This window comes from Liolophura sinensis, chromosome 13 (assembly GCF_032854445.1).
Source record: "Liolophura sinensis isolate JHLJ2023 chromosome 13, CUHK_Ljap_v2, whole genome shotgun sequence".
Lineage (NCBI taxonomy): Eukaryota > Metazoa > Mollusca > Polyplacophora > Chitonida > Chitonidae > Liolophura > Liolophura sinensis.
Window position 1 is genome coordinate 16,825,272 of NC_088307.1, and position 25,878 is coordinate 16,851,149.

Sequence of the window (25,878 nt, forward strand, 5' to 3'; positions counted from 1 at the left end):
ATAATACAAAGGAACTCTTTAATATACCACAACTGTACTAAAAACACATGGATAGCGTGATTCATTGGAATTGCAATCTTAATGACTGAGGAATGTATATGAGATATGCTGTTTATTTTTCGTCTGTGAATGAGACCGGGGCGTGTCACAAAACGTTGCCACTGATAACAGCTTACATGTCCATCAAGTAAAGTAAACTTGCGTCTTGAAACGAATGTCACCGAGTTAACCCGCATGTTTCAGAATGGCATCGATCCGACTGGAATGCATTTGTTGAAGGGGACAACCCTACAGTTTTAACGTTAAAAATTTTTTTTTGTTTCGCTCACCCGCATAAGGACTATGCCGGAAATTTACTCTTTAATGTAAGATATCTCTTCATTGGATTATTTCGTTCAAATGCAGAGGAAAGGATGCTTCATTGTGGAAAACAAAACGGTTGCCAATTTGAAAACTTCAACAGCCAAATGACAAAGCAATACGAATGCCACAGTAATATCTTTGGTATCCAAACTTGGAGTTTTCAGAGAGGACAACATAACAACCATAACACTGACTTATACCCCCGCAATTAACAACCTCATGAACTAAATAATTTAGCTGAATTGCGTAAGTAAGATATATACAGTGGTATTTCCAACTTAGACCGCAGTTCAAATACGGGATGGGGCTTCGGACACTAAAGTATCTCGATCAGTATCTGCCTCACTTAATTCACTTCTTCTCAAGATCAAATACTGATTCCAGTGATGTTCTCATTCGGTACACGCCTTCTACCCTCTTGTTCTCAAGATTAAACGGGGCGCCTGCCACTAAGTTTTCGCAATCAGTATATAACTGTAACTGGCTTGATCATACCGGGTACCATGAGAGTCTCCTAATCAGTAAAAGCCTTTAACTCGCTTGTTCTCGGGATCAAATGGGCTCTTGGTATGAACAAATGCTGCATACTTCTTCCCCATGAATTCAATCTCATAGTTTCCCTGCCGCACAAAGTCCATCGTCACCTTTCCTCCATCCGGGCACTTGATGTAACCATAAGCGACTGTCTTTCCCAGCGTGAAGGCGTAGTCGCCTTGACGAACATTTCCGACAAGTATGCCATCACGAAAGATTGTTTCGAAGCCTGAGAGACACAGTGGTCTGTGGAACAGATAATCAAATATTAAAGAGGCTATACAGGAGACATTTGGCAAAAACTCCATATTCCCTATTCAAACAAAATTTTCTTTACTTACCAAGAATAGCTCAGGCTGTTACCTTTAAGTAAATATCAGACTGGTATACCTGATTTATTTATAGTGTTAAAATGATTTGAAAAAGTTATGAAGGGACCTGCTTTATAAAATTTTAGGAATTTTATTACCGACTTTGAAGGGTAACACGTGCACAAATGAGGCTGATATTTTGGGTATTTCTAAAATAATAGCAAAAATTCGGATGGATTTTCACTCATAGATTTCTTGCCAATATATCAGGGGTAGCATCTACAAGGGCTGATTCAGTGGATGGTCTTGGACATAAATTGCAATTATTGTTAGTATGGCGACACAGTGATTGATATTGATAACAGTCAAAATAGATCTGCGGAGATCTGTTGATAAGCTTTCATCATAAGGCAGAAGCCAAGTAAGGAACATGGTTAACTTATCTTCGAGCAAGGGCCAACCAGGTAGGCACCCCAAACCAACTATCGGCAAACCCCAAGAGACAAACCCAAAAACAAAAATTAGGTAATGAAGCTGCGTGAAAAAGTGCTCACTTTTCGGTTGTTAAGCAGATCAGTTTCTTCCGGATGCCTTCCTGCTTCTGTTTTTCAATGGCCTCTCTCCCTTTGAAGGGGATAGGCGTTTTCAGCTTACACGTGAAAGCTAGTCCCGCCTCTAAGGGCGTGTCTGTGGATCGGAGGTCGGCATGCCAATGGCGATAACCTGGAAACAGATGGTGATTAACAGCTTGATCGACAGATATTTATTTGTTTCGGTACCAATCCGCATAAAATGATAACAATTATGGCTCGACTCTTTAAAAGTGAGCGTCTTGTTGGCGCCGATTTTTCGCTAAATGAAACAACCACAAATATGGTAAGAAATTTACTATTCAAATCATTTGATTTGCACTTGTAGTTGTCATTGTTGTATGGAATGGAAATCGGTCTTTGCACAAAAGGCCAAACACGAAAAACAAAAACAATGCAAAAAAATGTATAAATGAGAAATGAGCTAACGTGCAAACATGGAAGAGTGAAAAGCTTAAATTTACAATGGAGAAAACTAAAGAATCCTGTAGGAAATAACAAATCAAGACTGTAAGAAAGTTAACAAACTGAATTCAATGGGATCCGACGTTGGATTTGCAATGAAACAGGGCAAATCCAAAAAAAACATGGCACACTAAATCCAGTCTGATGAATGTGATATACGTGCGAGTTTTTAGTATTCCTCTACGCAGATTTAAATTTTGCACTATTTCATGGACAAACATCCCTGGACTAAAACGATCTGTGTTTGTTTGTTTACATGTCTTTTAACTCTGCCTTAAAGCTTATCTCGCAGTCCATCAGGAATGACATTTCGAATGTGATGAATGAGGTCACATCGCTTACGATTGTATTTATTTGAAGACAACCACCTATAAAAATGAAACTACAATTTGCAAAGCTGAAGACTAATTTGACCTTTTTATGATAAATATTAGAATGAAGTAATCTCATTTAAATTTGCGTCCTTCCAACTTATAGGGTAGTGGTCAGTGACATCTATGAGTGGAGGAAATGCCCTGAGTAAAATCACTTCAGGTACATGACAAAATTTAAAAGCTTCTACCAAAGAAGTGAGAAATGGATTCGAACCCGCGTCGTCACTGGTCGATAGCCTTACAGTCGTAGTGAGTCAGGGTTTAGAGCTGGGATTAATATAACAGATATATGAGTCCGAGCTTAAAGTGAGTCAAGGCTTAAAGTGAGTCAAGGCTAAAAATGAGTCAAGGCTTAAAGTGAATCAGCGCTGTCTAAGCTAGCGCTGTCTAAGCTAGCAAGGTGGCGGATACCTGACAAATCTCAGGACATTAAAGGAAAAGACCCCTAGAAGTGGAAGTTGGTATCACCACTGGAAACTATTTATAAAAATTTTTAGATTTTTTTTCAAGGGAGTTAAAAGCATTCAAACGTTTGAATAGTAAGGTGGGCCTTATGGACCATACTATCATGCGTTAGGAACTCTGACGTCACAGGAAGTTTTTCCAACTCTAATCACAAAATTGAACGATGGAATAGGCCTTATCCACAGGAGTAAAACATTACTGAAATAATGCACTTAAAAACTCCTTCCTTCTGGTGAAGGTAGAGAAAAAAAGGCCACTGTGACGTCAGCATGGCAAAAAAAGCCCCCAATAGAATTCAAACACTTGAATGTCTTAAACACTCTTAAAAAAACATCTAGAAAGATAAATGGCAGTCTTTTTGCCGTTTTCAGTTGTCTGTCTGATGAACCTTACTTTAGCTTTTAGCTTTCTTTCACTTTAAAACCTGCCTTCGTGACATGATGTAAAACACCTGATGACCTCTCGAGTACATCCGTCATCTTGACATCTCCTGTCACAAAATCCTTCCATCATGTCAGTTTGCAAATTTTGCAATTTAATACATGCAGACCAGTTAATGTAGTGTAAACCAGCCCAGTTATCTTTTGCCTAATTCTCAAGTTAGAATTTGATAACTTGATAAGGAGTAAAAAGTGAGTGGCTATACGTAATTAATACCTATGCCCTCAAACATAATGAGTCCAGTTCATATGATCAAGTTCACTGCTTCACTGGCTTATACTGCCTCTGTGATATTCAGCACTGAACTTTTTTATTTCAGTAAAGCTCATAATTTACATATTCATAATTTAATGGTATCTGATCAAATACTTTCCAAAACATGTATATTTATAAACACAATTTTTTTTATACATTTACTTTTTTAAAAAGTATTCTTAGTAGCAGATTTTACCCCCTCCCATGTGTCTTGAATTTTGCATAAATTTAAATTATCTTTTCTGTATCTATAGTAATTTGAAATGATTGATTACTGCACATATTTTAAAGAAAGCAGCATGTTAATAAGGTTAGAATCTTGATGGATTTGCTTATTCCTGCCTACTGGCCAGAAAAATGAACTTTTTCGGTCCTTCTACTTCAGCACATCGGACACCATGTATTAAATATATCTATGCATACAAGTCTAATTTTCCAAAACATTTCACATACACAGCATTACAACATGTCAAAGGGTACAACAAGTACAAGTGTCACAATAAATAATAACATCACACATTAGCTGACTTTTCCATGCTGGTAACAGCTCCAAGTTTCTTCATTACTTTACACATGCAACTGTGTTACATTTATTCTTTCAGGTTTATGTCAGTTGAATAAGATCCACAGCAGTTCCACTGATAATAGCAGGGGATTTATAGATGTTCATTGGAGCCACTGAGTTCAGCAGGTGATTCACTGAGATCAGTTAGTGATTGACTTAATTGATTTTTTTGATTAATCAGTAATTGATTGATCAGTAGGTGATTCAGTGACATCAGTAGGTGATTCAGTGACATCAGTAGGTGATTCAATGTCATCAGTAGATGATTCACTGTCATCAGTAGGTGATTCACTGACATCAGTAGGTGATTCAATGACATCAATAGGTGATTCACTGTCATCAGTAGGTGATTCAATGACATCAGTAGGTGATTCACTGTCATCAGTAGGTGATTCACTGACATCAGTAGGTGATTCACTGTCATCAGTAGGTGATTCCATGACATGAGTAGGTGATTCAATGACATCAGTAGCGTGATTCAAAGACATCAGTAGATGATTCACTGACATCAGTAGATGATTCACTGACATCAGTAGGTGATTCACTGACATCAGTAGGTGATTCACTGACATCAGTACATGATTCACTGACACCAGTAGGTGATTCACTGACATCAGTAGGTGATTCACTGACATCAATAGGTGATTCACTGTCATCAGTAGGTGATTCACTGTCATCAGTAGGTGATTCACTGACATCAGTAGGTGATTCAATGACATCAGTAGCGTGATTCACTGACATCAGTAGGTGATTCAATGACATCAGTAGGTGATTCACTGACATCAGTAGGTGATTCACTGACATCAGTAAGGTGATTCACTGACATGAGTAGGTGATTCAATGTCATCAGTAGGTGATTCACTGTCATCAGTAGGGTGATTCACTGACATCAGTATGTGATTCAATGACATGAGTAGGTGATTCAATGACATGAGTAGGTGATTCACTGTCATCAGTAGGTGATTCACTGACATCAGTAGGTGATTCACTGACATCAGTAGGTGATTCAATGATATCTCAATTAATCCACGATTCATACATGCAGTTCACTGAGTTGATTCATTGAGTCAAACCATGATTATTCCCTCACTACCCCTCATGCACTTACCCTACATGTAAGTACAATTACATGCAGAACCTCACCTTTTTCCACACTCATGCTGTCCATGGCCCTGTACCCACAGTTTTTAATCCCATATTTTGCACCTGCGTCCATAAGTGTGCGATACACCTGTACTGCTGTCTCCGAGGGTACATGTAGCTCCCAGCCCAGCTCACCCACAAATGAGATCCTCAGGGCTAAGAACTCTGCCCCACCTATAGATAACACCTGGAGAAATGAGACAGAGGGCTGGTTTAGTACACGGGGGATGATATTCCCACACACCACATAGTGGTGTCACATCAGCACTCAGTAAGAGTGTAAACAGTAAAAAGGTGTAACAAGAATTACAGTAAATGACTTTAAATTTCGCTCAAGACTAAGATGCACATTTTGCCTGATTCTGAGAATGGTGCTTGGTGTTTGTTGTTTGTTTTGAATGTAGAATGATATCCTACTGGTCCACTTCCTAAAGTAATATTTCACATCATTTATTTGCCTTTAAAAAGGCACTTTTAGGCGAAATTTAAGTCAGTTACCATATATATATATATATATACCAGTGTATGTTTTAAAGAGTAAAGTATATTATGTATATCTTAGGAATGGTGAAAATTAAAGGCAAAGAAAATGCTAATGAGAAGTATATGTCAGAAGAAAGAATATTAAAACACTGTCTATAAAAATAATTGAATTTATTTTTTAGAATTTTTTTAACCTAGTAAAATGCCTGTGAAAGTTTGGATTTTACAGTGGCTTTTGCAGACTATACTGGGACCAGTGACGTCAAATCAGGTTTTTACCACTTAACACACTGCTAGATTTCATCATTTAACATGTGTTTACATATAGATTTATGAATACACTCACAGACTGTACCATGAAATCAGCTATTTCAAGCAAAAAATATTGACTAATACCCTCTGGCTCACTACAGACCACTGTAGAATCTGATGTTTTTCAACTATTTTACTCAGTTGGAAAAATTCTCAAAAAATAAATCAAATTATTTTCTTGGACATTTTTAATGGCCTTTCATCTGATACATACATTGTATTTCATTTTAGTGTTTTCTCTGGCTTTAACATATAAGACGGGAAATGTTTAGACAAAGTGTAAACAACACAACATTCTGACATGCAGTAAAAGTGGAGACGTTAGAGATCGCGCTTGCATAAAAGTAGACAAACCAAAAAATGTAAAAAAAATTATTCTGTGATTTATTAGGTGTATAATGAAAAATACCATTGGTGCTGTTGAAAAATAAAATAGTGGAAAGATGAAAAAAAAAAAAAATGAAAAAAAAATGCGCAAAATTCCAAAGCAAAAATTACCATTAATATACCTCACAACATCTTGATTGCACAAGTTCAGAGTTAGATATACATGTATAATTAACTCAAAAGTAATTACAATCAGTCCTGATAATGATGTAATAGTAATGACAAACCTTGTTAGTTGAGAAGGGAAATGAGTCATTGCTGAGATCTGCTCCGGTGAGCTCCTGTAGCAAGTCCCGACTGAAAAGAAACAGCAATACAATTAGTGAGGAACACAAACTAATTATAACCATAATAATGAAAATTCCTAGTTTTAGTATCAAATGTTCTTAATGAACAACAAAATAACTTCACATCAGACATATGTGAAATGTTCATTGTTGTAAAGGATGATATATTTCTTCCACTCTGTTGTGGACACCGCATATGTGCTGTCCACAATAGCTTTTATCTACAATAGTGTTTATCTTGTGCACATGTTGTTTATATTGTGCACAGTGTTTATATTGTGCACAGTGTTTATATTGTGCACGTTGTTTATATTGTGCACATGGTGTTTATACTGTGCACGTTGTTTATATTGTGCACATGGTGTTTATATTGTGCACATGGTTTTCATGTCATGTACATGGTGTTTATATTGTGCACACGGTGTTTATATTGTGAACATGGTGTTTACATTGTGCACATGGTGTTCATGTCGTGTACATGGTGTTTATGTTGTGCACATGGTGTTTATATTGTGCACATGGTGTTCATGTTGTGTACATGGTGTTTATATTGCGCACATGGTGTTTATGTTTTGTACATGATCTTTATGTCATGTACATGGTGTTCATGATGTGCACATGATCTCTATACTGTTTATTGTGTTTTAATGGTGTTTATGTGATGTACATGGTGTATATGTCACATACATGGCCTTTATGTGATGTACATGGTAGGTATGCTGTGCACATGGTGTTTGTGCCACCCACATCTTTCAGCTGCGTCCAGTGTGTTTTTGATGTGCACACTGCTTTTCCAGTGCGCACTATAAGTTTTACCATTGCACATATTATTGTGTTGACATTGTGTGCATGATGTTTGGACTGTGCATCTTATGTTTACTGTGACAACTTTTTGATTACACTGTGCATAATATAACATGCGTGCACATTACGCTTATGCTGTACAAATTGTGTTTGTGGTGTAGGCTTTGTATTCATGCCGCACATATTGTGTCAGGGCTTTGTACACTGGGTTTATGATGTGGATATCCAAACTTTGAAAATTTGTCTTTTCTGTTCAGATGCTAAAATGTTGTCTATGTTTTTTTCTCCATAACTGGATGGTGTATTCCCGCCAATCCTACATAAACCGTACAACACCACAATATCAAAGAGAAGCTTGTCTTAGACATAAATAATAGCTAATTTGCAGTTGAAGTGTATTCAGTGAGGTAAACAGTATTTCTTTATTAGTTCTTTTAATAGAAATAAAAAAAGGGTCTAAAATTTAATTACATAATGCTGCGGCTTCGATAATGGATTACAAGTGTCTGTATACTCATTAAGTACTGCCACCCGCAGAGTTTCTCATGTTCAGCACAAAGTGGCATTTCTCTATCAAGAAAACAACAGAAAAAAAATATTCTATTGATGGTGTACAAAGATTAGTTTCAGATTAGAAACAACTGTACAGAAAGATTATCAGGGTCTTGTGAAAATGCTCTTCATGAATAACAAACACTACTCTGCGTTCAACCTCTGTCTTTAATTGATACATCTATGAGATGCTTTGGACTTCAGATCAAAGAAAATGCATCATCACAATAATCATTTGAAAAGTGACATATCCTTTTGCATATTATTACCTTACATAATTAAATTTTTATCTCAAATTGCATCATTAAAGACGAAAATTAATGTTAGACACACAGTTAATGATCGTAACTGATTTAATACTGTCATGTTTAATTGAAAGGTTTTGGTGTCTTTTTTTTTTCGCAGGTTTTTTATTATTTGCAACAGTATTTCTACATTTTGGTGGGAAAATATAGACATGTAAAAATGCCTCCATAATTGGAATGCATGTTCACAAATTTTTCTTTATTCCTTTAGTGTGTCCTGCACACATTGCACATGAAGACGAGTGATGAATGTGTTTATATTTCAACTTTGCCTTTCCTTTCCACTAATGTATGTCTCAACTTTGTTAAGCAGCGAACATACCTTCAATTTACACAGTCCATATTTTGTAAAGAATATGAATATGGGAATATTAATACTAAGCTTTTCTATATGCAGGAATCCAGAAATATACTTTAAACATAAAACCTTAGTTTGGTATCTGTGAGCTGAACAGAAAAAAAATAACTTCACCCATAATTTTCTTTCGCATGTGATTTCAAAAAATGAGCATTAAACTTATCAGAGTTTTCAATGTCAATATCTTAGCATAAATCAGGATGCTCATCTTATTAGAGCCAATATTTAATTGAAACCTTAACCAAACAAAAACATTTAACACAGAAAGCACAACCGCACCACATTGAACCAGCTTTCCCTGCTCTATAGCTCACAGTTACTCACTTTAATTTGTAATGGGGGGCCTTCGTGGCTCAGTAGGTTAGCGCGCTACGCGCTAGTGGAATGTAATGACCATGGAGTCTCTCACCAATGCGGTGGCTCTCTGGCCGTATGAGGAAAGGTCTGGCAGCAACCTACAGATGGTTGTGGGTTTCCCCCGGGCTCTGCCCGGTTTCCTCACACCATAATGCTGGTCACCGTCGTATAAGTGAAATATTCTTGAGTACGGCGTAAAACACCAATCCAATAAATAAATAAATAAAATTTGTAATGGCGAGGTACAATTGTGATGAAGTGGCCTTCATGGCCAATTGACCAAGGAACCTCCCACCAATGTGGTCGCTCTGAGATCTGGTCTAGCTCATGCTGGCTTCCTCTCCGGCAGTACGTCCAGCAACCTGAAAATGCGTTTCCCTCAGGCTCTGCTCAGTTTCCTCCAACCATAATGCTGCCCCCCCCCCCCCCCCCCAGCTTTCCATCCTTTATAACGACAAGCTACAGTAAAATGCTGAAATCTATCCAGGCACATTACAAACCACCAAACACTATGGCTAGTTGTCACTGTTACACTTTCACCTTTCTCTCACAACAACTCGCCTTATTTCATAACGGCAAGGCGAAAAAAAGAAACCTAACCACAGAGACACTACAACTGTCACCATTACACGTTCTCTTTTCAATCTCACAACAGCTTGCCTTACTTAGTCCTAGAGCAAACCAGACAATAAGGCTATCCCTCTCAAACTTTTCCAAATCTCTTTAATACAACACCTTGCCTTATATTCTAATACAGATCAAGATATCAAAAAAAAAAAAAAATGGCATGTAGCTAATAACTGTTCTCCTCAACCCTGAAAAGCTGTATAAATTAAGCAAAATACCTGAGGCCATCAAATAAATAAGGATGTATAATCAAGAGTGGTGGAAAAATATTACAGCAAATTGTTTCTTTATTCAGCTAAATTAATCAGGCTGGAAACAATTAAAAACATTTCCGCGCTAAGCCTATCGCAGAAATTAATTTACAATCCTAATAACTCCTGACTGTAGTAAGCGAGAAATAAAGCACGGCTAATGAAGGACTTTCTTGATTATGGGATATTGGCCAGGTGAATATTCTCAAAACAATTTCAGCTGGAGAACGACAAACTATCTTCTGTCTCCTTGTGACAAGACAGATATACAGGTGAGATAAGCCGTAGAGATGTTTAATGAAACTGACAATAAGCCCTGAACTTGTTTTAAAGATTCACTGAATTTATGAATAATCATGACTCTTCCCGAATTAATTAAAGAACATAAATATTTAATTCTTGATTCCAAATCTACTACATTGTATTTCTCTACAAACATCATTTAAGATGAATCCTTGAATATTTTACCAAAGATGGTCCCTACTGTGGGAATAAACTGGATCAGCTTTAAAGATTTGATATCTTATCTCATGTTCTGAACTTACAACTGATGTTCTACATTTACAATTGACTAACCCATTACACATATTTAAAATTATGGTACTTAGGTAGACTTACTACGATATAATGGACCATTGCCATTATCAGTTACATTCCAGATGTTTGAAAAAAAAATTGTTTCTTGAAATTATCTATATAAATAACTGAAAAGAATGAAAGCTACCACCATTCAAAATTCAATGTTAAAACCCAATTAGTAAGAACTTCAGTGTGTCATTAAACACAAATCAAAAAACCAAATATTTGAAGAATGGAAATGTTTTAGTTCCAGTGTATTCATAGAAGGGAAAGATGCGTAATTTCATTGTGATCAGTTAAGAAAAAAAACCCAGATAGGATGAAATATGTCTTATATTATATGTATTAATATTGATCAATTTCACTCTGTTTCTTAACACAAACACATTCTTTGTGCCAAATTACTGTCGATGAATTTATCTACGTTTTTATTTTTTATTTTTTTCAAAAAACAGACGAATGATCGCTGGAATTTTTTTTTTTTTAACATTGGAGGGTAACACTAAAGTTTAATGTCAGTGACAAAGAGAACCATTTTTTTTAACATTGGAGGGTAACACTAAAGTTTAATGTCAGTGACAAAGAGAACCATGTTCAATGTCACCCTAAGGTGTTAGCACCACTGCTATTTCAAGCTCCATTTAACTTCATCTGATAACTGCTAATTTGCATATCTATGAATAATTCATGACCTATATGTCCAAAGCCATTTGGTCCTTGAACTGTAAAAGCTCTGTATGAGGGAGGGTCTTGAGGCTGGGGGTAAGGTGTGTGAATAGCTATTCTGAGGATCCATCAGGTGAAATCTGGAGTTTAATGTACTTCAGTGTGGTATTTGGCCCACTCTGTTACACATATCAACTCCTTTCCATCTCACAGTAAATTCTGATGTATATATTCTGATTACTTTATTGTGACTACTCAAATATCCAGGATATTTTTGAAGATTTCCAAAGTCTAAGTCAAGCTAAATCTCAATTATTTAAAAATAATTGAAAATAAAAACACTTTATTCAGTAATGCTTTAATGATATTTTCAAATATATTTACTGGACTTTTGAAAATTATAGCCTTTTTAACATACATTTACACGCATTTACAAAAATTCACCAATGATATACATTATGAAAGAATAATAACACATATGAAAAGGAAAGTTTAGCTCTTTCTCAACTCATTCTATGAACAACTCTCCCTTGCCAAGCCTTGAAAAAGTTTGCTGACTGGCCTTAACGGGAACTAAACTCTACAATATACTTAGGACGAATGTCTGTTTTTCTGTGCGTCAAAACAAGACAAAGTCAGTCTTTACAGAAGTAATGAAACTCACGAGAAATGAGTGAGGTTACATTAACAAATATTTTTAGAGTCTTATCTCCTAGTTTTTCTCATCTATGGTGAAAACAAACAAAAACATACACAAAACTAGCATCGATAAAATTTGTTGAACAAAGAACTAAGTAAAACTGGTAGAATCCAAACTGGCTACAATGAAAATAGACAAAATCAAATCTTGCCAATACTGACCACAATGGTAGAAATTAACTTTGAATTTTGCTATGAAAATCTTTAATACATGAGTTACATGCAAGCCAACTGAACCTCATCATTAAAATGTATCAAACATTTCTTTCATTAGCACACACAATACTGACAAAAAAAACCCTCTGATCAATCATGCTGAATATTACTGTGAATCATAAAATTTCAAACCATGGGCCAACGAAAAACAACATTACATTAACACACCAACAGCCATTCTTATCTAAGTCATCTCGCAATAAAAAGAGAATAACTGCATACATAAAAACCAAAATTTCAAATTTTTGGCTTACCTTTTTGGCCCTTGTATACTGAGAACGGCCATCTTTTCCGTGTTGTCTATAATCTGACACTTCAAGCGTTTGTCGTTAATCACATTTTGTATGTGAGTCCTGACATGAGTGGATATAGCCCCTCCTGCTGCCACATAAAAACCTGGACCTGTCAAACAAACATTCCCCATTTTATACCCTAACTCACAAACTAACAGTTCTACATTTTTACCACATATCACCTGTGGGGGTAATAACCTTTTTAATTTTCTTGAGTTATAAAAGTTTCAGGTCACACATTCATATTTCTAGTTACTTTCCATAATTTGATTAAACCTAATGTCAGGAAAAATTCATATTTCTCTAAATATGCTTCAAGACGATCATTTTAAAAAACTATCAGGATTATCTGGATTTATAATTATATTAATTAGACAAATCGTATAAAAAGGTTGCTTGGTCTATTGAGAATTTCTACTGCACATCCAGTCTGGTGCAGTCCTTATTAATCATATTAAAGATCCTAAATTCCTCTAACCATTTTGTGTTATATGGGCAGTGGCATCTGAGAGCACACATTACCTAAACACTCCGGGGTGTGAGCCTGTCCATTACCAGAGGTCACAGTACTGACAATTAGATCGGCCTCCACACCTCTATTGTCATACCTAACATCACACTTACCTGAGAATTCCGGGGTGTGAGGCTGTCGATTACCAGAGGTCACAGTACTGACGATTAGATCGGCCTCCACACCTCTATTGTCATACCTAACATCACACTTACCTGAGAATTCCGGGGTGTGAGGCTGTCGATTACCAGAGGTCACAGTACTGACGATTAGATCGGCCTCCACACCTCTATTGTCATACCTAACATCACACTTACCTGAGAATTCCGGGGTGTGAGGCTGTCGATTACCAGAGGTCACAGTACTGACAATTAGATCGGCCTCCACACCTCTATTGTCATACCTAACATCACACTTACCTGAGAATTCCGGGGTGTGAGGCTGTCGATTACCAGAGGTCACAGTACTGACAGTTAGATCTGCCGCCACACCTCTATTGTCATACCTAACATCACACTTACCTGAGAATTCAAGGGCGTGAGCCTGTCCATTACCAGAGGTCACAGTACTGACAGTTAGATCAGCTTCTACACCCTCAATGTCATACCTAACATCACACTTACCTGAGAATTCTGGTTTGTCAGCCTGTCCATTACCAGAGGTCACAGTACTGACAGTCAGATCGGCCCCCACACCTCTATTGTCATGCCTAACATCACACTTACCTGAGAATTCTGGTTTGTCAGCCTGTCCATTACCAGAGGTCACAGTACTGACAGTTAGATCGGCCCCCACACCTCCATTGTCATGCCTAACATCACACTTACCTGAGAATTCTGGTTTGTCAGCCTGTCCATTACCAGAGGTCACAGTACTGACAGTCAGATCGGCCCCCACACCTCTATTGTCATGCCTAACATCACACTTACCTGAGAATTCTGGTTTGTCAGCCTGTCCATTACCAGAGGTCACAGTACTGACAGTCAGATCAGCCCCCACACCTCCATTGTCATACCTAACATCACACTTACCTGAGAATTCCGGGGTGTGAGCCTGTCCATTACCAGAGGTCACTGTACTGACAGTCAGATCGGCCTCCACACCTCCATTGTCATACCTAACATCACACTTACCTGAGAATTCTGGTTTGTCAGCCTGTCCATTACCAGAGGTCACAGTACTGACAGTCAGATCGGCCTCCACACATCCATTGTCATACCTAACATCACACTTACCTGAGAATTCCGGGTGTGAGTCTGTCCATTACCAGAGGTCACTGTACTGACAGTTAGATCGGCCCCCACACCTCTATTGTCATACCTAACATCACACTTACCTGAGAATTCCGGGGTGTGAGCCTGTCCATTACCAGAGGTCACAGTACTGACAGTCAGATCGGCCCCCACACCTCTATTGTCATGCCTAACATCACACTTACCTGAGAATTCTGGTTTGTCAGCCTGTCCATTACCAGAGGTCACAGTACTGACAGTTAGATCAGCCCCCACACCTCTATTGTCATACCTAACATCACACTTACCTGAGAATTCCGGGGTGTGAGCCTGTCCATTACCAGAGGTCACAGTACTGACAGTCAGATCGGCCCCCACACCTCTATTGTCATGCCTAACATCACACTTACCTGAGAATTCTGGTTTGTCAGCCTGTCCATTACCAGAGGTCACAGTACTGACAGTCAGATCGGCCTCCACACATCCATTGTCATACCTAACATCACACTTACCTGAGAATTCTGGTTTGTCAGCCTGTCCATTACCAGAGGTCACTGTACTGACAGTCAGATCGGCCCCCACACCTCTATTGTCATACCTAACATCACACTTACCTGAAATTTCCGGGGTGTGAGCCTGTCCATTACCAGAGGTCACAGTACTGACAGTCAGATCGGCCCCCACACATCCATTGTCATACCTAACATCACACTTACCTGAGAATTCTGGTTTGTCAGCCTGTCCATTACCAGAGGTCACTGTACTGACAGTTAGATCGGCCTCCACACATCCATTATTATACTTAACATCACACTTACCTGAGAATTCTGGGTTATGAGCCTGTCCATTACCAGAGGTCACTGTACTGACAGTTAGATCAGCCTCCACACCTCCATTGTCATTCAGCATGCAGGTGTAGACAGTGCTACCTGCAAATTGAAAGAATACAAACTTAGATGTAAAATCAATATAAGCATAAAAGTCAGTAAGACTACACTTTTAGTTTGTATATTTGGCTGATATACTATTTATAACGTAGGTCAGGGCCAAATGCAAGGACATTCTGAAACCCTTTAGGTTTTTCAAAATGGGAAATATTGCCTGATAAATTTAACTGGAAAAATCATGTGTATTAGCTGCACACAGAAGTCATTTTGATACCATAATTTGATATAAAAGCCATTAATTAAGTTAAGGTTTATTAATATCTGAAACTATTTTCACCCAAATTTGAGCTACTAAAAGAGTGCTCAAATTAAAAAGCACCCAAATTAAGCTACTAAAAGAGTGCTCAAATTAAAAAGTACCCATATTAAGCTACTAAAAGAGTGCTCAAATTAAAAAGCACCGAAATTAAGCTACTAAAAGAGTGCTCAAATTAAAAAGCACCCAAATTAAGCTACTAAAAGAGTGCTCAAATTAAAAAGTACCCACATTAAGCTACTAAAAGAGTGCTCAAATCAAAAGGCTGTATTTGACTCTTTTTGGTATTGAAATTCGGATCATACATTGTAGTTTGAGTCGATTACCTCCCCCTTTCTGCATGTCGCCAGAGAATGTCCAGTTCACAAGCTTCTGAGCGTCTGGACCAGTCAGAAAAAACTTTCCAAAGTACGACATATCTATCACAACCACATTTTCTCGACATGCATGAACTTCTTCTCCAATCTGAAAAATATATACGAAGGAAATACTGGGTTTTAAAATAAAATTCTAGTCTATTTATTGTTTAAGTCAAACACTTTTAAATATACATCTTCTTGAGCCCTAATCTTAGAACTTTATTACATGTAATAGATACATGCTTCGTCAGCCAAGGTAATATTTAGTTTCAGCAGCATAACATAGCTGGTTTAAAACTGCCCACCTTGGTAGCAAATGCATGAAGAGTGGATGCTAACGAGTGGATGGTACCAATGGAGTTTGCCAGCCTTCTACAAAGGGAAGCAATTCTTGTAGCTGATAAAACATCAGTGCCCTCTACAAAGGGAGGCAAATCTTGTAGCAGAAAAAACAACAGTGCCCTCTATCTATGTGAATAACAATGTCAGCTTTTATTATTCATGATTACTGGAGTTGGTATTGAAATCAGTGGTATTGTTATTCAAGTAGGTATACTGCTGTTTCATCAGTTACAAGATTTGCTTCACTTTGTACAGGGGCTGGCAGACCCTATTGTAAAACAAAACTAATTAAGGAAACTAATAGATTTATTACCACCCCCTGACAGACATGCAAGCTTTACAGATTTACAGACAAGCATTCTTCTTACCAAGCTGTGGTGTTCAGGAAAATCAAAAGTATAATCTTTTTCTACTCTGCTTTTGTAAACATTGTTCTCATTCACAGGGGTGTCATAGCTACCATAGTAGTCATATGGTAAAATCTGAAAAGAGATCAATAACATTGCATCTGTAATTAATATATTGCCAGTGACAGCAGAACTGCAATAGGTCTTCGGATAACAAAAAATGTTTCAGAAATTTGGAAATTTGTAAAACAACGACTGGTTTTGAACTCTATACCATCCTGCTGTATACCAGGTTTAAACTTGGATATATTAGTCATCTTAAAAAGGTTTAATTCACAGCATATTTAAGCATATACAGGGCCCTGGACCAAAACGGTGACATTTCAGCCTAAAATGCATCTTCAACGTTGGTTTATTAAGCACCAGGTTTTAAGGTGTACAATTTTACTAACATGCCCACTCGTTTTTTTGTTGTCTTTTATTTTTCCTTTGTAGGCATCAGCAATTTACCATGTTCACGTGGCCTGACATAAATGTAGCTACAAATACACATACTTGTATTGACACCAACCACCGATTAGGAACCATACATTACAGTCAGCAATTAACAAAATTATCCAGTACCGGGTTTGAACTTGTGACTTACCGGAGCTGGCCCTTCCGGTGAAAACCACCCAGGCCTCTCCCACCCGTGTCTCTCCTCGTACACACACCCAGCCTCCAAAAGGGGCTGAAGAGGGGAGGGGCGGGAAAAGAATAAATGTGACAAGTTAAAAAATATATTCTGTTCTATATGATTTTTTTATTATCCCTGTTTTATGCTGTGCTATGCTCTGTGTTATGTCATTTGACAGTCCTCTAAGTACAGATACTCATTTTTTATACATTTACACAAACTACATATACATTATATTTAAAATTTAAATTATTATGTCAAGTTGCACTCAAACGTATAAGCTATCACTACATGTGTATACTCAAATAAGTAAGAAATTCTAGAGTATGGCATAAAACATCATCTAAGTAATTTAATAATAAATAAGAAAGAATTTGAAAAAAAAAAAACCACTGAAAAATTTGTCAAACTGCGAAAAGTAAATCAATAAGTACTTTTAAATAATAAATGAGAAAGCAAAATAAATGAATAAACTGATAAATCAATACATAATCACTGTAATATGTGTATATATATATATATATAAACACCCACCTGATGCACAGCCCCGAGTATATGGTTACGTGCCGCTAATGGCTGATCATGCATGAAGACAATGCTGTAGTTTTTAGCATAGGCCTCATGACTGCGCTCCACACGCCATTTCTTGTTCCCCAAAAGTTTGCTATTGAATCGCCTGTTCAAATTAAGAAGGTATGTAAGAAAAAATCTTTATAGTGCACGGGACTGAAATGGTTACTTCATAATTTCTTTACATATAAGCCTATCACATGGCTTTGTTTCTCAATATTTTATCTATTTTTTATTTATAGTCGACAGATAACTATGACCATATTAAAAATAAACAAATTTAAAGCAATTAAAAAATACTTAAAGGGTTACAGAATCGATTCTGATTGGCTGGTGTCAGAGATAAACAATTCCAGGCTGTGCCCTGCATAAGCTGAATTTTCGGTAGGGTACATTTACTAAAAAATTGAAGCATGATGAAAGGTGCAAGATTTAACCTAGGAAACCCCATCTCCACTCTCAGGCAATCAGCGTTGAGTATATATCTCTTTAATTGCAAAATAATGATAATAAATTCCAAGTTTAATAATAGAAAAATAGCCTTCTGTCTGGCTTCCTTCACTGTAGCACTGACCCTCAAGTTAAATATTCCTACAGTATTTAACAAATATCAAACACATAAATCTACAGATAAATAAATTAGACATGTTCATGTTAGACTTACCCTCTTGAAATAATGTTACTATTTTTACATTTACCTTATATCATAGGAGTACATGTCAACTTGTGGACGGCCATTTTTGACCCAGTGTGCTAATTCTCTGCCCCAACCTCCACCTAAAACAAAGCCCGAGAGTAATATCAGAAAGATGTCAAACATAAATATGCTCAGCAAGGCAGCTTTTAGAATTTACAGGAAAGTGTCCCAAGATAAGATATCCAAAGGAGTTCTTGGCATAGAAATTCAATGAAAACTTAATGAAAACAAATTTTAAAAATGGTCACAAATCCAACCAAAAATTACTTTTGGAAACACGATCTCAATCTAAAGAAAATCCCTATGCAAATAGTTTTCCCATGATCGTGAAATTGACACACCAAGAGAGATAACTGCTGTACGATGTTTCCAAAAAATATGTTAATAGAGTTATCTCCCTTGGATGTGTGCAATGTAGCCTTTTTTTGTACAGTAATTCAAACTTTAGATGCGGAATGTAACTCTGAAATCGACCAACATGTAGTGTTCGGGGAGTTACGAGGAATAATTGTTTCTAATGTGTCGGATCTACGGTAAGCCACATTTAATGCATCTTCACACGCGCATTAAATCTCCCCTAGTGTAAATCGGTGTCAACCGAGTGATCCCCATAATCAACTAACCCGTTCCGAGCCTCGCCCAACCAAAAACAATCCGTGACAATCGCACAAATTCACAAAATAAATACATTTTCAGGCACTTACATAGTTACAGAGTTACATTCCGCAACTATTCAAACTTTTACACAATGTGACCGTTTCTTTTTACAGTGTTGCATTTAGATCCCAACCTCCACTGTAAGTATTACCCACATGGTCACAAATGTTATCTACACTTTTGCAACAGTTTTTCATGTTTTGAAACTTTTTTGGAAGTTGCGGCAACAGCTGTTCCAATTGCAAAATGACTTACTCATCATCATTCCTGCACTGTTGAATCCGCAACCATAATAAAACCCGCGCACATCCGGGGACTCGCCGAGAATGGGTTTGTGATCGGCAGTGAATGACTCTGCGACGGAGAAAACATGTACTTTCCTATAAAATCTCATCATATGCACAAATAGGCCTATCTGAGGACAGAGCATCAAATCCAAACAAAAACTGAATTTATATGTTTTGTTATTATTTGGCCTGCTCAAATACGAAAAATGCCTTTGCTGATACAATACTTGGCGTGAAAATTAACATCAACTACTCTATGTGTCATAATGAAGAAAACATGTTTAAAAATAAAATTCCATTCTTCACACAATTTTCTCACCTGGACCGCATACTGTTGATTTTATGCCTGTGTTTTCTATAGCCGGAACACGATTAACAGCGCCTTCTATATGCACCCCAAACACATCGTAGTTTAGATCATACAGGGAAAATGCAAACTCGTTTGCAACCTGGAAATACATGAAAACATATATAAAATTTAAAGAAACGAGGCTGGATCATATATAAGTACAAACATACATGGGATATCCAGATAGCTAGCCTGCACCGCCACATTACACAATATTAAAGTAGAAAGTTAGAACATCGCTGAAATATATTAAGTTATCTAGACTGCTGAAATACCATCAAGGCCTAGTCGATTCTAGCTCTAACACTAATAAAAAAAAACTAAAAGAACAAAAACAGAAAATGTTTTCTCATCGTTTTTTTGAACCTCATCAAGGATTTCCGGATGTGCCTCGTAGCCCCCTAGCGACAAGGCATCTCCTTGGAGACGGAGGTAGAGTGAGGCATCATGGTCCCTGACGTTAGGCATGTTCTGGATTCCCTCGATCCTCTCGGTGACCACATAGGCATGTTTCATGGGCACTAGGGGCACTTCAACCCCAACCATTTCGCCGATTTTGGGCGCCCAACAGCCTGCAAATCAGACAAATGTTAAAGTTTGTTAATAAACCGACACTTTTAAAAGACAAAGATATCATTTCTGAAATGTAGCTCTACTGTACAGTTCCTTAGACCTACCTAAAGGCTATAGCTCGACGTAGCTCTACATCTTCTCTAATACCATGGGTTTACAACGTTCTATTTGATTGTCTTGAGGTAGTGGCATATAATTCTGCCAACTGTATTTAAACAAATACATAGCTATTTTCATCTATTGTACGACAGTCCTAGCAGGTAATTTGAAGCTCTTTTTATACATTTATAGCCTATAAGTGTTCTGGAAATATTTAGCACTGCTTTGAATGACAGGCCCTGGGAATGCCAGAGACATTTTGCACAACGGATGTTGGACGTTGGAGGGAAATGGTATCTGATGTCCCTCGGCCGAAATTGTGGGAAAGCTAACCTTCTACACTCTGCTATAAATGACAAAATTATTTGTCATAAATTAGCCAAATGTTCAGTGTTTGTAATTCAGCTTTAACAACGGAAGAGAGTACTCCTTGAATTAAACTGTGCTATTTTTTACACAACTGTTCACCTAATCCATTTGGGGCACACAATACCCACGACCCGTACAGGAGAAGCAGCATGGAGTATTCGAGAGAAAAAACGCTAAATGTGTATGTAAATTAAGCAGTGATGGTGTCACATACGGCCACTATACTATGTACAGTGCTGTAGTGTTAATTCAAACTGCCTATTTGATTTTCTCACCTGTAGCGTTAACAACCGCATCACACCCAATGGAGCCTCTGCTGGTGTGTACCGTCTTGACCCTTTTCACTCCGAAATCATCTTCATTCACAGTGATAGCTTCAACAGCTGTTTCGGTAAATACCTATTTAAATTGATGAAAAGAAATGGTACATGTGGATTTTCGTACGTTACTGTTAGCAAATAATCTAATCGCATACCTTTCTAAAGAGTAATACTTGTTTCCAAGAGTTACCTCCCCTGATCAAATGAATGATTCAACTTGAAATTTCCATACAGGACCCTAGATTCGATCTATATGTTTCATATCTGTGAGGGTGTGACACTGGTGGGGTTTGAACCAACGATCTATGGGACCGTGACCTGAGTCTTTACCACGAGGCTGAAGGGAAATTCCCAGTGGTCACATTCCAGATAGCCTGTAGCCTACACTGTATCCTGTTAGATGTAGTTCACACATGGTGCTCTCCTTCTGTCATACTTCGTCTTTCCATATCGGAACAAAAGTTTTGCATGGTGTGATAAATGATGAATCATAACCATGAAACTTCAAATATTTAAAATCCCTTCACCCAGGTAGGAAGCTGATGTATTTGACCTGAACATGAATTACCACCAGAGTTACCGGTCAACCGTTAAGGGATGAACTGATGGCCTCTGGTGTAGCGAGAATGGACTATAACAGGTTAATATTTGTTGCACATTGCTTAAATGGAGGGCAAAAAATATTAAATCAGTGAGCAATAGGCCTACCCCTGTACTTCACAGCTTGGCCCCGATTCGCTTTATTTCTATATTAAACATCACGGCTAACCAAATGCTATACATTCCGTAAAAAGAATATTTCTGCGTAAAAGACAATGGTGGCACCTTTGCGCCGTTGCGGGTGGCACCGCGGGTGAGAGCGGTGCAGTAGCCGGCTGGTTCCATGGTGCCGTCCCCAGGCACGTAGAGGGTGCCGTAAACGTCCGACACGTTCATCAGCGGGTACAGCTCCTTGGTTTCCTCGGGAGACAGGACGTGAGATTCTATGTTGAACAAACTACCGAGCTGTGTGATTAATTAAGAAAAGAAAATACAGATTTCGTGAGTTCGAGTTTGTTTAAAAGAAGCGGCAACCGAAGGAATTCATCTTTTTGCAACATTTTGCTTACTGTTTATGTGGTCTTATATGATCAGGAATAAAGTAAAAAATCAATTTAATTTTTGAAATGGGTGCCTCCGTGGCTCAGTTGGTTAGCGCGCTAGCACATCGCAATGACCCAGAAGCCTCTCACCAATGCGGTAACTGTGAGTTCAAGTCCAGCTCATGCTGGCTTCCTCTCCGGAAGGTCTGCAGCAACCTGCGAATGGTTGTGGGTTTCCCCCGGGCTCTGCCCGGTTTCCGCCCACCATAATGCTGGCCGCCGTCGTATAAGTGAAATATTCTTGAGTACGGCGTAAAACACCAATCAAATAAATAAATAAAATTTTTGAAATAATCAGCGTTTGTATATATAACATGTATACAGTATGTCTCAACTGATGACCTATTTTTGACCAATCATACTGTGCCTCAGTTTTGGATCTTCCGGATGGTACTTCGGTTGGCTGTGTCATGTTTGGAGTATGTGGGTCAAGCGATTTTGCTCATGCCCATTGGTGATAATCCAAGGACACAATGGACACGAGAAAAGATAATCTAAAGCGTTTATCTCCCTTACAAAACTATATATATATGTATATACTCACCGTAGCCAAACGCTTGTATTCGTCCAATCTGACTTTGTTGCTAGCGATGAACAAGCCACCATTCTCTATCCACCCCGGATTCACGCCCGTTTCGTCTTCCAGTGTTTTCAGCAAATGGCGAGAGTAATTGATGAGTTCTATCTCGATGTCGCTCGTTCGAAACTGCCATAATAAACCTGCAGTGAAAGTAGATATGCGGTGGCGAAGGAAACTTAAAAACCTTTCTGGGACATGAAGAAGACAACAGAAAGTATTGATGGTACATCTCCACCAAGGTTTCCTGTTACACCGCTTTAATGGCAAAGGAGATAATTTCATTTTCAAAACTATAAATCATCTTTATGGTAGTAATATACCAAACGTCCCCACGTATGATACATACTTAATTGCCTTGTAGCATTGGTTGGATCATGTTTAAAATGCAGTGATTCCAATCTACGTCACAAGATATTCATTCAAAGGATATTCGTGTCAAGGATACGCCATCAAACGCCATTATGGGTCTTGCGATTAACTAGAGCACACATTCGTTGTCTAGGAATGTCGGACTTGACGTTGTAAGTTTCTTAGATTGCATAGTGAGTATAACACTGTTGGAAGATATGGACAATCCCTTCGGAACCTCTGACGATCTGTTTCACAGTTATTCCATTGGGCCAGCGGCTAGAGACTGTGTAACCATCCATACTGCTTGGTGGTTAAATGAACAGCTGACATCAAAGTGTGACTGAGATACCTATCACGATTGATATTCGCCTTGGAAATTATTCACGGAATACCAGTTTGAAATCTGATGTAGATGTCCTGCCTAAAATAGCGAACTGTCTTCCCAGCATCACTGAAAACAAATGACTGCTTCCTTCTTACCTCCTACCAGCTTTATTCACTTCTTATACAATTATTTCTTGCATATTCCTTTGGGAACCGATGTCTGAGATGTTTTGGAAATAGGTCTTCTTTTACGAGTAGTGTAAATACGAATGTAAGAATGCATAACAAACTTTTACCGCCTAGAGCATAATCCGGGACCAAGTCACGTGCATGGTATGTTGTTAACCCTGCCTTTTCAGTGACGTTTTATAAACAACCTGGCTACGTGTCACACAGCGATTATGCAGTCTAGCTTGTGCCCTAGTCGCCATTACGCCGGAGACGACAAATCGCATTGTCTCAAGATTAGTATTAGTATATAGGGTCACAAAAGGCTTGGCTTCTACATACCATCACCATGCATGTACAGACCAAAGCCTAGAAATATCACCGGCAGATTGTCTTTATGTGTCATTAGGCTCGTCAACCTGGCTTGGATGCATGCCGATATATCGAATATCGAAAACAAATGACCCATTTACAGTATTTACAGATTATGTCATCTGTTAAAAGACCAGAAGTCTGTATCTTCTACGTCTGAATGCTTGTAGGGCTAGATATTGTTCTGAAAATTAGTAATTCGTAATTTTCTCTTCACTTCTTTTAGGACCTTTGTTTTTTTAAGGCCTGGCACCGTCGTAAGGCGGTGGCAAAGCGGAATAACTCCTACCTGCTGTATGCCACGTTGTTCCTGCCGTAAGTTGGTCTTTCTCAACCAAGACCGCGTTCATTCCTAGTTTACTGAGGTGATATAACGTACTGCATCCCACCGCTCCTCCACCAATAACGACAACGTCAGCCGATGATGGAAGAGTTGCTTCCCCTTCTGATCCTGTGTTCTTCAAAGTTTGTCTGCAAAATTTAGGTATTTTGGGGTTTTCTTCTGAGTGATGATAAATATATGCACGAGAAAGAGAAAAACATTTGTTGGTCGATAGTACCAACCGGAGGAAACTATTGCTAGTACCCAAAATCTTACTGACAAAGTGCCTAAAATAATTCCCAGACAGAGGCCACGTAAAAGCTGAAGTCAAGCAGACGCTCTTGGTATAATGCTTTAGCGTTTATATTAAACAGAACCGGAACTTATATAAATGATGTTACATAAAGGTTTTACATTTGTCGATTTGAATGGCAAGAGAAATGTGTTGAATCAAGAGCACAATATATTGGTAAAGTGAGTTTGCTATCCTCAAAACCATTGGCCAGTGAACATCTGAGAAAACGGTCAATCATGAAAATTTTTTGCATGTACATGTATATGCTATAATAGATCGATGCTTTAAAATGGCAGCTCTTGGTACGTTATCCATTCACTGCCAATCAGATTCATAAATTCACCATTTTGATGAACATGGGTGATTTTATATGCTCTGTGTGTGTGTTTGTGTGTGAGTGTTTTTGTTTGTTTGTTTGTTTCATTATTTTTTTTTATTTTATTTCTACTTGTTATTAGTGAATAAGGTTTAGAACTGTGTGCGTCACACGTGTGCAGGTACGTTAGTTAATTGCCAATGTTCGGTGGTTTACTGCAAGAACCGCACATTAAAGTACCCGTAAAACTGACCATTATTATAAACGTGAAACATTCTGGAATATAGCGCTAAACAGCAATCGAAGTGAATAAACAATTTGTGGTTAATCATTTCAGAGATAACAGTATTAGACAAATATAAAACTGTCTGCCAGGTGTCTTACAGTCGATAATATTGTCACGTGAAACTTTTTACATGGTCATTTATATAGCCCTCGTGGTAGTCGATAATACTCACTCGTATGGCACTCCGCTGCTGGCATTTGTTCCCCTTGCTCCACCCTGTGAGCTCGCTAGGCGGCGACCTAGCGTCTGATGCCAAGCGGAAGTGGCGTAGTGCCATGACTGAAGACCCCGACTGGTGGAACCCCTCAGCATTCTCCGGGAAAACCCCGCAGGCTAGAATATACCTTAGCAAACTGTGGATTAAAAATTGCTTGATGGTTGACTTTATTTTCACTGAAAGATATATGCTGATTTAACGTAGTTTGATTGACAGAAAATAAATGAATTTC

The 25,878-nt window shown here is 38.0% G+C and overlaps 1 protein-coding gene across 1 annotated transcript; it reads right to left on the minus strand.

Annotated features, from left to right (window-relative positions):
- LOC135480924 (sarcosine dehydrogenase, mitochondrial-like) lies at positions 1–25,741 on the minus strand. Its single transcript, XM_064760856.1, has 19 exons — positions 25,602–25,741; positions 24,500–24,681; positions 22,960–23,135; positions 22,099–22,278; positions 21,229–21,352; positions 20,279–20,484; positions 19,883–20,012; positions 19,532–19,630; positions 18,621–18,699; positions 17,887–18,028; positions 17,323–17,406; positions 16,698–16,811; positions 15,955–16,093; positions 15,244–15,354; positions 12,644–12,791; positions 6,916–6,985; positions 5,507–5,693; positions 1,763–1,931; positions 1–1,143 (listed from the first exon to the last, which is right to left on the minus strand). Exons 1-19 carry the CDS (start codon positions 25,739–25,741, stop codon positions 882–884), a joined length of 2,742 nt encoding a protein of 913 aa, XP_064616926.1. The 3' UTR covers positions 1–881.
- Positions 25,742–25,878: the final 137 nt, after the last annotated feature.

Coding starts and splice junctions, on each gene's coding strand:
- LOC135480924 (XM_064760856.1), bottom strand. CDS start 25,741: ATGCTGAGGGGTTCCACCAGTCGGGGTCTTCAGTCATGGCACTACGCC. Junction 21,353..22,098: donor CCACCCGCAACGGCGCAAAG/GTGCCACCATTG, acceptor CAATTTAAATAG/GTATTTACCGAAACAGCTGT. Junction 1,144..1,762: donor ATCTGCTTAACAACCGAAAA/GTGAGCACTTTT, acceptor TCTGTTCCACAG/ACCACTGTGTCTCTCAGGCT.